This window comes from Tachypleus tridentatus, chromosome 3 (genome assembly GCF_004210375.1).
Source record: "Tachypleus tridentatus isolate NWPU-2018 chromosome 3, ASM421037v1, whole genome shotgun sequence".
NCBI lineage: Eukaryota > Metazoa > Arthropoda > Merostomata > Xiphosura > Limulidae > Tachypleus > Tachypleus tridentatus.
This window is the reverse complement of record NC_134827.1, coordinates 5,642,888-5,658,044: the sequence shown is the minus strand read 5'-3', so window position 1 is coordinate 5,658,044 and position 15,157 is coordinate 5,642,888. Positions and strand designations below refer to the sequence as shown.

At 33.3% G+C, this 15,157-nt stretch overlaps 1 protein-coding gene across 3 annotated transcripts in view; it reads right to left on the bottom strand.

Moving 5' to 3' along the window:
- Window positions 1-4,646: 4,646 nt before the first annotated feature.
- LOC143246259 (uncharacterized) overlaps window positions 4,647-15,157 on the bottom strand; it is a 63,399-nt gene continuing 52,888 nt past the window's right edge. For all 3 annotated transcript variants that reach the window (XM_076492682.1, XM_076492683.1, XM_076492684.1), the window contains exons 6-7: window positions 15,068-15,151; window positions 4,647-10,281 (exon numbers count right to left, since the gene is read on the bottom strand). In XM_076492682.1, coding sequence (XP_076348797.1) covers window positions 10,235-10,281; window positions 15,068-15,151 — 131 coding nt within the window. In that variant the 3' untranslated portion in view covers window positions 4,647-10,234. The remainder of the gene's footprint in view (window positions 10,282-15,067; window positions 15,152-15,157) is intronic.

The following is a 15,157-nucleotide window of genomic DNA, read 5'->3' as shown; positions in this document are numbered from 1 at the left end:
TTCAGTGCTCTTGTGCATTTGACCCGAAGCTGCTTTAAGTGTGGTATAAAGGTCAGCTTATGATCAATGATAAGCCCCAAGAACTTGGTCTCCGGGACCACTGGCAGCAAAACTTCACCAATATGAAGTCCAGGATCAGGGTGGATACCCCGTTGACGGCAAAAGTGCATGCATACGGTTTTAGAGAGAGAGAAATTAAAGCCGTTCGCCATAGTCCAGTTCAGTACACGATTGAGGGCAGTTTGTAGTTGCCGCTGAATATATCTCATGTTTGACGACTGACATGAGATGTGAAAGTCGTCGACATACAACCCAATCGCAATAGTGAGAGGGAGTTGTTCAGTGATGGCATTTATCTTTATACTGAAAAGTGTGACACTCAAAACACAGCCTTGAGGAACTCCAAGTTCCTGTACAAAAGAACGGAAAAGTGTCGAACCCACACGAACTTGGAATCTCCTGTCCATTAAATTTTTTTTAATAAACATGGGTAAATGGGCACGTAACCCATGTGTATGGAGGTCTTGCAAAACGCCATACCTTCATGTTGTGTCGTAAGCCTTCTCAATGTCAAAGAATATTGATACAAGATGTTGGCGTTTGAGAAAGGCTTCTGTGATAGATGTTTCAAGACGAATTAGGTGGTCTGTGGTGGAGTGCTGTCGTCGGAACCCACACTGGATGGGCGAGAGGAGGTTGTTTGATTCGAAAAACCAAACAAGACGAGCATTAACCATCCTTTCTAAGGTCTTACAGAGACAGCTCGTCAAAGCAATTGGACGGTAGTTTGAAGGAATCTTTGGATCTTTCCCTGGCTTAGAGAAAGGTAAAATAATAGCCTGGCGCCAGGCATCAGGAAAAGCATTCTCCTGCCAGATCTGGTTAAAGACAATCAGAAGGACATCAAGAGAAGCAGGAGATAGATGGTGCAGCATGTCATAATGAACATCATCAGGTCCAACAGATGTACTGGCAGACTGATGAAGGGCCATTTTCAGTTCCACCAGTGTAAAGGGACAATTATAGTCAAAGAAACAGTCAGTTCGAACGGAAAGAGGTGAACGCTCTGCCCGAGTCTTGATGGCCAAGAAGGTGGAGGAACAAGCAGAAGTGCTAGATACCCGGCAAAAGCTTTCACCTAGAGTATCAGCGATGCTCCGGACATCAGCCACCTCCTGACCATCAGAGAGTAAGATCAAGAGGGGGACAGAATTGTAGTGCCCATTAATCTTTCGAATCCTGTCCCATATGGTCTTGGAACTGGTGGTAGAAGATATGCTAGTTGTGAACTTAATCCAAGGTTCCTTCTGGCTTTGACGTCTTACCCACCTAGCATGTGCACGGGCCCGTTGGAAACCAATGTGGTTGGAAAGTGTGGGATATCTACAAAAAGTATCCCAGGCCCGTTTTTGAGCCTTCTGTGCCATGTGGCAGATAGGATTCCACCACGGACGAGGATATCGTGGAAAACGTGTCGAGGTTTTAGGAATACACTGAGCAGCTGCTTGTATAATACAGTCAGTTACCGCTGCCACACAGTCGTCTATTGATGGCTGATTTACGATGGCAGGATCAAGTTCTGTGAGAGTAGTGAAAGTGGACCAGTCTGCCTGTTCCAGCTTCCAACGGGGCACGCGGGTAGGGTGGCATCGACCACGGTCAGTCTCTCTCAAAAGTATAGGAAAATGATCACTGCCTAGTGGATTACTGTCAGCCCTCCATGAAAAATGGGAGAATAATGAAGGGGAGCAAACCGAGAGATCAATAGCGGTAAAGGACTGACTAGGTGCATGAAAATAAGTGGAAGAACCAGTATTGAAAAGAGAAAGATTGTGATCAGAGAGCATACGCTCTACAGATCGACCCCTCCCATCAATAACAGCTCTTTCCCAGAGGGGATGTCCATTAAAATCCCCCACGATTAGAAATGGAGACGGCAACTGTTCAACGAGAGCATCAAGGTATGATTGTTCATATGTCTCTCCAGGGGACAGGTAGAGAGAACAAACACAGATGGCTACGGCCTCCAAGGGTGTGTTGAGTGACAAAGACAGGATGGGCACATGTTGATCAACCAATAGTGCTACCCCTCCATGTACTCATCCATCACACAGCCTGTCATTTCTGTACAGAGAAAACTGTCAAATGGAGATTGTATCAGCAGGTTTGAGAAATGTTTCTTGTAGGGAAAGACAAACAGAATGGTAGGAAGCAATCAGTGTTTTCATATCATCCAGATTAGAGCGTAAACCTCGACAGTTCCATTGTATCAAGGTAGCCATTTTTAAGAATGGGTAGGTGAAGTGGCTGGAGAACCCTTCTGTTTACGACCACGTCTTTTTTCTTAGTGTCCTTAGTCGGAGGAGGTCTATCAACCTCCATGGATCCTGCCCTGGGTCGAGTGGGCAGGTTTTTGTTATTGGAAGGGGATTCTAGTGACTGAGGACGTGAACGAATGATTGTTTTGCCTCGTGGGGTGGGGGAAAAAGATGTATCAGAAGTAATGCCTGTATTTGAAATTGAAGGACGTGAATCTTGAGGTTTATTGGAACGTACGGGAGGAACAGAGATGGGTGTGGAAGTCGATTCATCAACCTTTTTAACCACGGAAGTCAAAAGGCTTTTCATTTGTTTTGAAAATTATCCTCTTGGAGGCACAGAGAGATCTGTCTGCACTCCCACTGTAGTTGTGGAACGAAGTGCAGCAGCATATGTCCGAGATGGAGTGGTGGGCAGCAATTTCCGAGCCTCAGGATAACTAATGTTATGTATCGTTTTCAAATGCTGCACCTCTTTTTCCTGCAACCATTTTGGGCAAAAACGAAAGTAAGAGGGGTGAAAACCATTGCAGTTGATGCAATGTGGGTCCATGTCACATCCATATGCATCGTGGTCCTTGCCCCCACAATGAGCACATGTCAGGACATGACGTCTTTGAGTGGCCGAATCTCTGACATTGGAAACATCGGAGAGGGTTTGGAATGTATGGCCGAACCCTGCAAATGAGATAACCTGCTTTGATGGTGGCAGGTGCACGTGAAGAAGTAAATGTCAAAACGAGGGTATTTGTTGGCAGTGTAACACCATCTTTGCGAGTGGAGATGCGCCTCACTGCAGAAACTTCTTGAGTGGAGAGACCAGCGAGAATCTCTGACTCGGGGACGTTCTTCAAATCCCTCTCAACAATAACTCCTCATGATGAATTCAAAGTAGCATGAGGTGTAACCTCAATAGGTATATCCCCAATTGCCTTTGAATTCAAGAGGAGTTCACTGTGTTGGGATGTGGATGTTTCAACCAATACGTCTCCAGATCGCAGCTTCTTTACTGACTTTGAAGAGCCAGCAAGTCCCTCTAGACCTTCTGAATAAAAAAGGGGGACAATTGCCCTAAAGGTTTTTCTGAAAGAGAATGTAAGATAAGAAAATGAGGTACGTGTGTTACAGATGTTGAAGATTGCTGTTCAGAGTTTTCAAGACGTGGTCGCTTACCCATTGACTGTTTTTTCACAATTTTATTTAAATATTTTGGAGGATCCATAGGAAAAAGGAAAAATTCAGTTCTCACTGACCCCACCCACCATGGAGCCCTACAAGGGGACGCACTACAAAGTCAAGACAATGCAGCAACGCCAAGGTTTCCTGAGCACTGTACCCAAACACAAGCATCAGGCACAATGTCCACAACACCCGTTTTGAACTTCCAACACTGGTACTTGGTTGACTCTAGCCCAAGTGGACCAGCCGATTGACCCAAGGGGAACCACCCAAAGGCTGCCCATCCACAGGAATTCAAGGCCAAAGTGGTGTGTTAGGGTTGGACCCCTCAACCACCAGGATCCTCTTCTCCCCTTTACGGGTCGCAAACACGTGGGTGGCTGTTTAGATCCCAGAGAAGGTAACCAGACAGGACAGAACCTTCCCTGGGAGGTCCCCTCACCACGAACAGGAATCCACACCGAGGGGTTATATGTATTGAATTCGATTTTTGATTGGTCAGGACTGCATTCTCTCTAAACGTGTTCCATCATCCATTTTGTTTATGATGAGCTATCAAACTGTAATTATTATAAACTATTCGTAGTGTTATTAATAAATAAAATATTTGTTAAATGTGAATGGCCCAGGTAACTTGTATTTGATTCATGCTAAGGGTATCACATCTAGTCGTAAAACCTTGGACCAAAGTTCGTAAGGACTGTAGTATTATGGTATTCACGTACACACATGTCTAACGGATGGGATTTATTAGTATTCATAAAATAAAACTACTGGAAACGTTAGGCAAATTAATATTTCAAACATGTACCACAAAGGCAATAAAAAGACAATTCTGAAAAATCGTTATTTAAACAAATATAGCAAGAAAAGTTTTTTACTTTACAACACATTATCATACTTAGCTATAGATTTTGTAATCCATAGGATGTGAAATACATGCAAATAAATGTGAATTATCCTAACTGAGAATAAGTGGATTTCAGACAGTAAAACCACTTTTTTTTCATTTGCTTTATTCAGAAATACAGTTCTTGATAAGAAACAAACTTAACAGGACATATACAAGCAGAATAAGACTTAACCATATGTTTCATCTGTTTTACTCAAAGAATAACTGTTCATGATCTCAGATAATAGGCCCGTTACTTTATACAAAATATTATTCTTAGATGTTGATACATTCCAAATGTCAAAAATTTCTGCTAGAAATTGCATCATTTGTTGAAACATTCATACACTTTTGACTTTCATTTTAATAGTATTTTGTCTGTCTTTAAAATTCATCACTCACTTTACACCCATTACTAATTACTTTCAAACACTTTATGATCTATACAAAAAAAATTAAGATCATTCTCCAATTCTACTTTATTTACTGTATACATGAATGGATCAAGCAAGATTCTTTTGTTAACTCTGTAAAGCTAAAAGTGTGTAGCATAACCACAAAATTTTACTCCATAATAAACACTTCATTCTTCAAATACATATAGGATTTCAAAACAATACCATTGACAAGAAATAGTTACTACTATCATCTTTTGGCTTTATAAAATCTTTTAAGTGTTTTGTAAATAACAAATGGTTCAAGTTTGTTTAAAAATAAACTGTTCAGACACTGCACTGGAAGTTTTTTACCTTTAAAATGGATATGGTTAATATTAAATATGTAGTCAAATGATTTCAGTTTTTTTAAAGTATTTTTATTTGCTAAAACAGTGACTGCTGATGCAATGTTAAAGATATCACCCAATAAGTAGGTCAACTTGATTGATATGCCAATCAAAAGATAATTTGGGCATTCAAAAAAAGTACAGACCCAAAAAATTGCAAACTAAGAAAATGGAACCCTTCTTTATAAAATGATTTATTGCCATAAGAGCTTTACTCTGACAATATTTTGAAAATTATACCAACTAATGTTATCCAGTTAAGAATAAACCTTAAAGTGCTAATAGTAACAAATGTTTTCTTTACAAACTTAGATCCAATTTAAAATAAATTATCAGCATATTTAACCAACTCCAAAAGGAAATATTGAAACTGTTGATCATACCAGATTCACTAGTTTTTTTTGTTTTTTTTTCCAGATTTAGGATGTATAAATATTGTGAAACATATTTTACTAAGAAACAATCTTCATTTAACTTCTAATTAATGTATGTGTAACAAATAGGTAAATTAAGAACAGTTTTAAAAACAATGTTTTACTCATTAAAAACACTAAAATCAAAGATCTTACATTTGTTCAAAACTCTCATAATTTCACCCAACATATAAGCTTTATCTTGCAAACGTATTATATGAAACAAACCACCAATGAAAATATACAGACACAAACTTCTCTACATTATTTAAATAAAAACCTTTTATCCTGTGACAAAATGTTGCTATTATAAAATCAAATTTTTAAATGAAATCTTCACTGTAATCAATTTGACAAATTGTTTGGTTATTATTTACACCTCAAAAATTCATGACATGAGAATTTTTTTTTAAACATGGAAACATTTAAAAACCCAAATAACTTGAATGAAAAACATACTTTTATTTTGATAGAGTTCATTGGTTAGTTAGTTTGGTGTTTTATGGTGAAAAGCAACTAGACTATTTATTTGATAGAATAATAGTTAAATAACTATATATATTAAAATTGGGAAAAGTGTTTTTATGATATAAAAAACCCTAATTAGGAAACAACAATTTTGGGATATAAGAAGTTTTTGATAAAGCATTTGTTAATGAACATTTTTGGTCAATGACAACTGATTACAGTAAATTAGCCAAATTTAACTTCTGGAAATTTCTATGTAAAACAGATGATTGCTAGAAATGTTTGTATTTTAAGGTTAGTCTTTATTAATTTGCTTTTAATCATCAAAACATATTTATTATCTTAAACCATTATCATACTTTCTAGCCACATTTCTTATAATCATTTTAAGATCTCACCTTAGATTATGAATCGCAATAGCATAATGAACTAATAGCACATACAACAAAAATATAGAAAAAGGTTTGGTATTTTTTCATCTATTTTACATAACTAGTAAATGCTAAGGTTTTGTTTCATTTGAATAATTAGGTATTGTATAACTCAAACTTAAAACTATTTCTCCAACCACCTTGTGATCCAAGCTTAATATCAGGTTTCTTTATGAGTAACAAATCATGTAGTTAAGAATAATGTGCAAAAGGGGTTAATATGCAAAATTTAAGATTTGATCCTAAACTAGTCAAACAGAAACTTAGTTTGCTGAAAACATTCCTCTCTAATTAACAAGTTGTTCTCTCATATTACTAACACAAAGCAATTTGATTCTTACAGTTCACATTTAAGGTGAGAAAAAAACAATAAATGTTCAGTTATAATAAAATGTATGTTTGTGTAAGTAAGGTTTTAATTTTCTTAAGTTTCAATCATCAAAAAACAAAAGCCACTGATCAAACTTCATTTTTTATAAGTTTTGCAAAAAGATACAGGACAACTAAGTAAAATAGCAGACAAAACATCAAATATCTCAACTGACACACTTCTGAAAGACTGTCACATTTTCTTGGCTTCTTTTTCAAACTGGAATGATTGAATTATGCACTAAGAAGCAAATCTTAGAACAACAAACATTTATTTTGTTAGTGTCCTATGTAGGTTCATTTGAAACTACTAATCTAACACAAAAGCTTCAGTTTTAAGAAGATGTTTGCAGCCTTATGGCCAAATTAAATTCTTAATGCCCTCATCTACAACTAGAATATTTAACTACTTTATGAATTATTTTATGATAAAATGACAGTTAGGATATTTTCATGTTAATATTTTAAAATATTCTGGCAAAATGATATTAATTTTTAATATTTTGTATTATTCAACCTCCAACATTATTTTCCTTGGTATTCTGATTGTTAGGAAGCTTTTTAAATTAAACTACTTAATAATATTACAACACATGTACATATTCACAATGTTTACATAAAATGCCCAACTGAAACTAAAGAATATACTTTTTAATATTTACATAATATATTATATTTTCTCATCTATGCTATTAAAAACAAAAACAACATATCTTTCCAGTGATATAAAATATCTAAGCTATTTGTGCATTTAGGCACATTTGGCTTCAAATTTATATTTAGCTTATGTAATTGACAAAACAGTAATTTCTTTCAACTCTGAAATTAGTATTCAAAACTATGGTAAAGTTATTTATTTACTTAATAACAAAAACTTCACAACAGTTATTACCTTTATTCCAAAACTTTCTTTAAAAAACAGACATCTTTAAACTAATATATTAAAATATGTTTACTTCATTAATTACAAAATATCTCCCATGACTGTCATTGGTTTTATATGATTTAATTATGTTTTTAGAATATTAAAAAACTTAACTATTTTAAACTATGTAAAATGTTTTCTCCTTTGAATGAAATGTTGCTTTACTGCAGAAAAATATACTTCATGAACTTATCCTGATTAGGAAGAGTTGGCTATACAAAAAAAGTATTGTAGCAGCTTTCATAACATCAAAAACTTTGTACAGACCACAGTCACATAAAGTAGTCAGATATCCGAAACTAAAATTATTAGTATAATCTGATAAGAAAAATCAGTAGCTTAAATGCTAAATTCTATGAGATTATAAATAGAAATGTATTGTATCTTTTACTTTTATAACTTGTTTTAAAACGTGCTGCACATTTACACCCAAGTAACTATATACAAGAAAATTAAAAAAATTAAAAATTACTCTTGTAATAAATCTACATGGAAAACAGTAATTTCAAAATACATACCAAGTAGTTTTGTTGTAGAATTAGAAACCTAAAGTAGAACTAATGGAACACTAACTGAAATAATAGCTTTATTACAGCAAAAACATAAATGTGGAAGGTTTTGTAAGGTTAACAGATATCTTGAGATTTATATTATGTCCTGGGATTATTACTAAAGATTTTATTCAGACATTACCTAATTATAAACACAATTTTATGCACAAAATGCTGGTATGTTGGAAAAATTACAGAGGTCTAATTGCATCAAAGTGAAAAATTCACATTATTTATTAAGTTCACAAAATGATGCAGAATAATATGTTTACTTAAGTTTTATTCTTACTTTGAGCAAAAATACCAATTATAAACGTTTAATTTAGGCAAACTTTTTAAACAAATCTTAATAATCTGTTACAAAGTTTTTCTTTAGTACACAAAAATCCAATAATCCAAGTCAACCCAAAAAATTATTGGCTAATTTTCTGACAACATGGGGATGAAACAACCATTCTTAATTTCAGATAGATGATACTATAAAGCAAGTTGCACAATAAAAGTTTCACATACATCATTCGTGTTTAAAAGATTGTCAGGAAAACTTTAATCCAAATTACTTAAGAGGTACCTAAAGTTAGAGGATTTTCTTTTTTTAACACAAAACTACAAAATATTTATGACACATCTGGCTTACTTTTATAAGTTTAATTAGCCAACCCATTCTTGTAGTTTGTGAAAAACTTGTTTCATAAACAATATGCACTTCAGTGACAAATTTCTCATAAATCCTACATATTACAAATCTTAACACTATATGAACATCAACAAGAAAGTTCATATTAAAACAAATTTATAGTTAATGGTAGTTTTGCATTTGAAAATATAAACCTTATAGCTTATGTGACAACTGAAAAAGAAAAATTAATTTTAGGCTTTAAGTAACACTAGTGTTTACTTCCATTAAAAATCTACTCACAGAATTAAAAATACAAGAAAGTAATTTCCACAATATTTGTCTGTTTACAACATCTTAAAAAACAACCCAACTAAAACATAATAATTCTGGAATTATTGTAATTCATCATTTCTAAAGATACTACATCATTAACCAAATTTATTTATTTGTTGTTTATTATGAATAAAAGAATTGGCAAGTTACACACTGCATGAGTATATGGGTCACTGAAAGTGCTGTATTAGGTTATTGGTTTGTAATGTTAAAAGTATATAATAGCATGTTTGAGAACTTCTCCAAACAACTCTGAAATAATGACACTTATGAAAGTGAACAACCTACTATCCAGAAGTTAGTATTTACAATATGCAAACTAAGCTTTCATTTTCATACACCAATATATTTTGAAGACAGAAGCATTTAAAGGTTTTCTCTTTCATTATAAATCAGAAAAAAAGTACATTTGTTAATGTATGAAACTACAGAAGGCTGAGAAATAAAGCATGCCTGAAGAAACATTTTTCAATAACAATTTTGTTGTTAAAGCTATCCAAATTAACTTCTAAACATTTAAAACATTAGAATTAGACATTCCCACTATTTAGTTGTATATACTACTTTACTATTATTTTAACTTTTTTTTTTATACATAAATTTCACTCTTTCTGAAAACAAGTCAAATTTGATAAATAAAAACCTACGGTCATTATGCATTCACCAATATACTCTTCTTTTAAGTTTGGATTTGCAATCTTTATATAAAAATATTGGGATACTGATGAATATTGGAAATTTATGTTTGAGGAGTAGCATGTTATTTGCAAATTGACAAACATCACATGCAATTCATACTGCAGGGACATTTCACTGATGTCAAAGCTTTTCATTAAAACACTAAACATAATGTAACCAAACACAGAAAATGGTAAAATTTCAGATGTTACATAAGGGATATGCCTTGAATTCAGTTGTTTGAACACAGCAGTTTCTTACTTCATTCATGTAATTAGTCATCACTATCACTCCCAGATTCACTAAGCTGCAGGTCTTCACCTTAAATAAGGAAAGCTGAGTTAACAAAATCCATACAAGTATATCTGATTATAACAGAAAAAAGGGGAAATTCAAAATAAAGTATGAATCTCATGCAGACACGTACACAATAAAGAATATCGTAAGGTAAAAACTGCTGTAAAAAGTTTATGATTCTGCAATAAAAGTTCATAATACAAAAGTAAAAAGATGAACCAAATGTAAAAAGTTACTGTGCACCAGCTTATAACATTTTAAAAGTAAAACAGTTTGTCAGTTACAAAAAGAAAACAAGAAGTATGTATATTGAAAAGTAAAATTTAGCTATCATGATACCCATTGAATTGTAGAACTTAATATACACACTGCTGGCTAAAATCTTAAGGCCGATGAACATAAAGAAAAAATATGCATTTTGCGTTGTTAGACTCAACCACTTCTTTGAGTAGAGCTTCGAAAAATGAAAATAAGAAAAGGGAAAATAAAAAAAAACAAACCCTTTTAGCATTTAATAGGGAAAATGAGAACACTATGAAATTAGCCTAAATACTAGTTGGTCAAAAGTTTAAGACCATACTGAAACGAAGCATTAATCGGTAAACACGTAACGAAATTTAGCCATCTGTGTTCAAGCATTAGCATTGTCAACATCTCCCACTGACATCTCCTGTGTTACATTGGGTAAAAACATGGCAAAGGCTAAAAAGTTTACAGAGTTTGAACGTGGCAGAATTGTCGAGCTGCAAAAGCAAGATCTCTCTCAACGTGCCATTGCTGGTGAGATTGGGATAGTAAAACTGCTGTTGCAAATTTCTTAAAAGACCCTGAGGGATACGGAAAGAAAATTTTGCTGGCATTGAGCAGGAGGATTCCACAGGATGTCCAGCAAGACACCAGCCAATCGTCAAACTAGGTTAAGGTCCTTACTAACGCAGAATGCAGCTCAAAAACAATAAGACGGAATCTACAAGAGAAAGACTTTATAAACCGTAAACATCTTCAAAAGCCACGTCTCCTTCCACACCACAAAACAGCTCAGTTAAACTTTGCTGAGTAGCAACAAACACGGGATGTAGAAAAGTTTTGTTCTCTGATGAGAAAATATTTAACCTGGATGTCCAGATGGCTTCCAATGTTACTGGCACAATAAGGATATCCCACAGGAGACATTTTCTACACAACACAGTGGAGGAGGTCCCATCATGATCTGGGGTGCTTCCTCCTTCCATGGAACAATGGAGCTTCAGGTTATACAGGGGCATCAAACAGCAGCTGGCTACATTGGTATGTTGGAGAGAGCATCCTTATTGACTGAAGGCTCTCGCTTGTGTAGAAATAACTGGATCTTTCTGCAGGACAACACTGCAATCCACAATGCCTGCAGAACAAAGGACTTTTTCATGGCAAATAATGTAATTCTTTTGGACCATCCAGCATGTTCACCCAAATTTAACCACATTGAAAATGTTTTGGGGTGGATGGCAAGGGAATTCTGTAGAAATGAACGTCATTTCCAAACAGTGCATGATCTTTGAGAAGCCATCTTCACCACTTGGAATAACATTCCAGTCAGCCTTATGAAAACGCACATATCAACCATGCCAAAGAGAATGTTTGAAGTTATTCGCAATGATGGCTGTGCAACTCACTACTGAGACCTTTTGATGGGCATTTCCTATCCTGTTTAGGACTTCTTTTTGGTATGGTCTTAAACTTTTGGCCAGCTGGTATTTAGGCTAATTTCATAGTGTTCACATTTACCCTATTAACTGCTGGAATGGTTTGTTGTTTTTATTTTCCCTTTCTTATTTTCACCCGTTGAAGCTCTACTCAAATACGTGGTTGAGTCAAACAATGCAACATGCATATGTTTTCTTTATGTTCATTGGCCTTACGATTTTGGTCAGCTCTCTCTCTCTGCATGTGCGTGCATGTGTATACACACTGTTTCTCAAGTTTCTAAGCCAGTCCCAAACCTTAACAATACACAATTTAAATGGAATAAAATTACTAGAGATTATAAACATTTTTATACAGAACAGTTGTGTTAAAATTTAAACATTTATCCTTACACACACACACACACACACACACAAAGAACCTTGAATTACTTATTGCACTGCAAATGTGGGCTGTACTGTTGGCTGAAATCTAGCTTATAAATCTCAAGTACTGTGACACGTTGAGCAAGATATATTGCTTTTCCACACTATGAAAAAAAAATCTATTAATTCATAAAAAAATCTTGTGCTACATCAAGTATTGAACTGCCTTTCTCTGAATATGCTGGACAGAAATGCACTTAATGTATACTGTAAGTAAAAACTAGTTAGCTGGAGTAATAAAAGAACATTAACAGGTTTTTGGATAGATGTAGTAGTCAAAAACTTAAGGGAGTAGAATTAATGTATTAAATCAAATAAAACCAAAAAGTACAAAATAAAAATAACCCATTAAAGAATCTGAGAGCTTCCATAAGAAATGTTTTTGTATTTTCAAATTTTATCACACTGTAGATGCATTTGTTATTTGTGTTACTTTCGTGAGTAATAAAATTATAAATTAGAAGTGGTGATACAAGGACAGATTTCAGTTCACTTATTAGTTGGGATATCCAGTTTAATAGACAGAGTATAATGAAACTGTTGAAAAATATAGAAATGGATAAAGATAAAATGAAGAAAAAACCACCATAAACACTTTACAATATTTTGAGTCAAGTAAGACTGAACAAAAATACACAAACAATGGAAAATAACCAGTAACAGGCAATTTAAAAAGTTAAATTTTACACAATAAACAGGGTCTGCTTTGTTGTCCTAATAATGTTTGAAATGAATCAGTCTTTAAAGACTACACCAGAAAATTAAGACTATTAGAATATTTCTTCTTGCAAAACAAGACAATAATTGGAAAGTAAAGATTACATAATACAGAAATGTATAGAAAATAAGAAAACCAGTTAAGAAAAAGTGAATTTATGACAAATTTTGAAAAAAAAAAACTTTGGTGTGGAAAGGTATAATAAATTATTTCATAAAAAAAGACCATTTGTTGAATGTTAATTTTAAACTAAGTTTATGTTGACCAAAATTTGGAAAAGTGGGGGGAATAAATTTAGCTTGTTCCCAATAAGAAAAAGGGTATTTACTAGTAAAAATGAATCACATTCAATTTTTATACACACTAAACTGTTCTACGTGAAAATAGTGGAGTAAGTAAATTTCAACATGTATTAATGAACTATTTAAACCTCAATTAAAGGTTGAAAAATATGAAATGTAAATTACTTTTTGTTTTTATAAGAACTGCATATTGTAACAGGCAATTACATTTATTTATTCTTACACCCTAAGCTAACAAACCATTTTAACAACTGGTTTTATTTAGTTTTGTTGTTTTATGCTGTACTTTGTTTCTCATTATGCTAAAACCATTTATCACAATCAGACAACTCCATGTAAACAAAAAATTGAATTACAATGGCAACATGCTATGTACATGTAGATGTCTCCATGCAAGATGACTGTTACTAGATATTTTTTTATTTTCATCTTTTAAAGTTAAATTTTGTACTTAACACATTTCTAGTTTTAATCTTTGTCATTTGTATAAAAATAACTTTTTAAATCTTTATAAAAAACAAGAAATTTCACACTTCCATATGAACTAAGGCCTTTTGCCACTGAAACATTCTAAATCTACTTTGTGATGTTGGTTATCCACAAAACAGTTTATTAGTATTTCAAATATGCATTTTAAAACACAAAGCCTTATCCTACACTAAAACAAGCTGTCTTAAAACTACTGTAATACAACTGCCTTTCTAACTAAGCAAGAGATAGGTTAAAAAATTTTCATTAGCTGCTTAAACTGAACCACATGAAATTGAGGCTAAATATGTAATTATGAGTAGTCAAACAAATAAACCAGAAAATGGACTCTTTTAAAGAAGTTGCTCTTTCTAACTGTTATAAATGATCCAACAGAAATGTCAAAGATAATTACAGAGATTTTTTGAAAGATGATGTGTCACAGGAGAGGTGAGTCATATAGGTTTGACATTTTTATTTATATTTTAGTAAAGCAAGAAGGTTTTGTAACTTAGTTGGACATTCAAAATGTCATACAAGAGTATAAGGAAAATCTTAAATGAGCAAATGAAGATACAGATGCATCAAATGACAGATCAGTGAATACTGAGAATTTGCTTCATAAATGTCTTTTGAAATTAAGGAATTACGACAATATCTAAATTTTAATCATAAACTATGTTGATTAACTTATTGATATTAAAGTAATTTAGTGAGATTTGAAATGCAACTCTAACAAATGCAGCAACATGTACCTTAACCCACTCATATCTTTAGGGTTAAGAGATCCATATTTTTTCTGTTTCTGGTAACATGATAATTCATAAATAAAACTGGAAAATTAAAAAGCTTTTATTAAAAGATTCAACTGTCAGAGGTCTAATATAAAGAAATGTGTTCAATGTTATTATATTTAGATTTTTATCCAATCTATTTTAGAGCATTTTATTTATGATATACAAAATTGAAACTTTATTTCCATTCACTTAAGAAACTGAAGCAGTTGATTGACACAACCAAAGTTTTTTTTTTTTCAAACCTGAATAAAGAGAAATTCAGTATTGTTACTTTTTACACACACACACACACACAAGCAAAAATCTGTTGAGAAATACAGCATCTTAAAATAAATAAAACAGTATGACAAAGTAAAATTCAGTCAAATAACACTCCTAAAATCACCATATAAAAATAGCTTGATAGATACGACTTACTAAGCTGACTAAATTTGGGCATGCTAGGAAGACTGGGACTTGAATACTGCTGAACTACTTGACCATTTGTTTTAGTACCTTGACCTAAAA